Below are 2,783 nucleotides of genomic sequence, written 5' to 3' on the forward strand. Positions count from 1 at the left end.
CTGGTGTGCCCACTGAGTGGTACAAACATGGATTCTCTGTATGTCAGCTGAAGTGCTTGGCAGATTTGTCACTGGATGGCCAGGTGGATACAGTAGAAGGTCGGGTTGGTGGATTCAGAGTGGACAGCTGTGAGGCTGAAGGCCAGGCAGGAAGGAGGAGCCAGTGCTGAGGAAAGAGCCCCTGGCTGGGCCGCTGCCTGGCTTGGCCTTGTCTGTCAGTGCTTAGTCTGAAGTTCAAGATTTGTTTATTGCTTCTGTGGACGACAGACAGTGAATGCACCAGACTAGAATGAGTATTCTAAGGCAGTTGCAAAGTCAAAAAGGACGGGCTGAAACCAACAGGATGAAAGTAAATCAGGACAAATGTGACTTCTGCCTTGTCTGGGCCTGTGCCACAAAGTACAGCTTGAGTGAGGCCTGGGTGCTCAGCGGCCCATGTCGCTAGAAACATGTTATGACTGGTACGTGATAGGCAGATAGGAGTTGTCTCACCTGAAAACACCCAAGAGTTTTGAATAACTGCAAGCTTGGTGTAAGCCAGTAAATTTTTGCTACTGCCAAAAGCACTAATGAACACAAAACAGCCAAATTAGCGGGAATCAGAGCTCAGGAGTGACATTAAAACTACTTAGCCGCTGGTGTGGCATGTCCCCCTCAACCAGAACAGGCTCAGGTTGAAGCCCTGGCAGGCGTTTACCTGCATGCAGGATTATGCGGGGGGCCTCTGGGAGTGGGGCTGCTTAATAACCCTATGGATGCGTCTGTACTTTATGGGGGTGGCATTCCATGTACGCTGTCCTCTGCTGGGGGTGGCATTCCTGTGACGGCTGCTGCCGCTGCAGAAGGGTTGTTGACAAATGTGCACACATCAGCAGGAGGTCCATCATAGGTGGGGAGGCAGGGACCCAGCAGCTGTATCAGTTGAGGAACAGAGGTGTTAACCTGAGGAAATCCAGTCTCAGGAATGTGCAGGACTGACTGCAGTCCGTACTCCTGTGCCCCAGGAGACGGGCCCGGGGCAGGCCAGCCTGGGCACCATGGAGTCATCAGACCTCCACGTGTTATCTGGAATGGGCATGCAGGATGAACCTGGAGAGGACTTGATCTATTTTTTGGAGGGACAGTGGGGAGGGATTCTGGTCAGCTGGCCAGCTCAGTGCCAGGGTGACCATTTGGTGATCACTGGGTGAGGCAGCAGCTGTCGAGGGCATCGGGTTGGGGATCTTAATGTGGTGGCCTCCTTGTCTGCTGGCACAGTTGAGAGAGCCCAGAACACAGGAGAGATGCAGGGGCGCAGGGACAATGGGCCTGGCTCTGCCTCTAGGGGGTCGGGTTGGCAAGGCCACACCTCTGAGGCCAGGCTTCTCTGGGGGACCCTTCTGCCCATGCTGCACCCAGACAGTTTTCTGTCTCACTGTCCCCTCCCCCTCAGACATGGAGTCGGAGCTGCTGCAGGGCAGCCAGGCCATCATGCTGCGCTCGGCAGACCTGGCGGGACTGGAGAAGCGCGTGGAGCAGATCCGGGACCACATCAATGGGCGCGTGCTCTACTACGCCACCTGCAAGTGACCTCTGCTCAGTCCTCAACCACCCCTGCTTTGGACACAGATGAGGCTGGGCTACTTTCTGGCTCCAGCAGACTCTGACGCCACCAGACATGCAGCCCAGGCTAGGGGCCACGGCATGCGCAGGATGGAGGTGGCGGACTGGACCTGTCTGCCTGGCTGGAAACTCTCAAGTCCGGGAGCTGGGTGGGCAGTGTTCCTACACTGCATCCTCCAGTGCGGTGGATCTTGGACCAATAAAAAAACTTCACCCAAAATGGTGTGCAAATGAAAGAGCCCAGTAAAAATCTCTGGAAAGGAACCTGGAGGTTCAGAGAGGGAGAGGGCCAGTCTTCTCATGAAGTGAGCCTTTGTCATCTGTTTCCAGTGAGCTCAAGACTGGGGATGCCCTCCTCACTCGGTGCAGCGTGCATGGAGCCCAGACTTAGGGAGGCCAGACCTCTGCCCCAGAAGCAGAGAGATTCCACTTGTGGGAGCAGATGGCTGCTTTCGCCTGTGGTGGCAATCCAGCTTTTCATTTCCAGATGGGGCAGCAGTGTTTTCAGATTCATCCAGCTCCTAGAGGGAGGACTAAGACCAGGATCTGTCTCACGGTGTCTGAGGGGGAAGTTGCAAACCTGTGTGTGAGTGCTTGTGTTGGGGTCGCATATGGAATGGCGTGAATATCCTGTCTATGCTAGCCACACCCCAGGCATGGTGCTAACACTTTATCTATATTAACTTCTTGATCATTAGTTATCATTTTAATTATTCAGGAGCGCTGTGTTGGGCATGTTGCCTGCACATCCTTGCCATCCAGTGGCCCTGTTATTCCCGTCTGAAAGGAGGAAGCCGTAGTCCCAAAGGCTGTTACCCCCTGAGCTCACAGATGTGGCCAGCGAAGGCAGAGCGGGCCTCCAGCTCATGTGCTTCTCACACCAGTCATGAAGAGGAAGGGGTGGGAGCCAGACTGTGGGCTCCACAGAACTCACTGCCGGGGGCTGTGTGAGCTGTGTAACTCCTGCTCCTGGGCACCAACCTGACACATAGCTGCCACTGTTCCTTCCTAACTGGCCTTGAGTTGCCCATGCACTGTCCACCCCAGCCAGATGTGAAGTCCCTGAGCTGCCTTTTTTTTTTTTCCGGTACCAGGAATCAAACTCAGAACCTTGCACTTGCCAGGCAGGCACTTGTGCCACTGAGATATATCCCCCTTTGAAAGAAGCAAATGAAGCTTCA

The 2,783-nt window shown here is 54.6% G+C and overlaps 1 protein-coding gene across 3 annotated transcripts in view; it reads left to right on the top strand.

Moving 5' to 3' along the window:
• Lamb3 (laminin, beta 3) overlaps nucleotides 1-1,833 on the top strand; it is a 55,469-nt gene extending 53,636 nt beyond the window's left edge. For all 3 annotated transcript variants that reach the window (XM_005404541.2, XM_005404542.2, XM_005404543.2), the window contains one exon: nucleotides 1,433-1,833. In XM_005404541.2, the coding sequence (XP_005404598.1) occupies nucleotides 1,433-1,569 (137 nt within the window). In that variant the 3' untranslated portion in view covers nucleotides 1,570-1,833. The remainder of the gene's footprint in view (nucleotides 1-1,432) is intronic.
• The last annotated feature ends 950 nt before the right edge of the window (nucleotides 1,834-2,783 follow it).

The sequence above is a fragment of the Chinchilla lanigera genome, unplaced genomic scaffold (genome assembly GCF_000276665.1).
Source record: "Chinchilla lanigera isolate Chin_1 unplaced genomic scaffold, ChiLan1.0 scaffold00088, whole genome shotgun sequence".
In the NCBI taxonomy this organism is placed as follows: domain Eukaryota; kingdom Metazoa; phylum Chordata; class Mammalia; order Rodentia; family Chinchillidae; genus Chinchilla; species Chinchilla lanigera.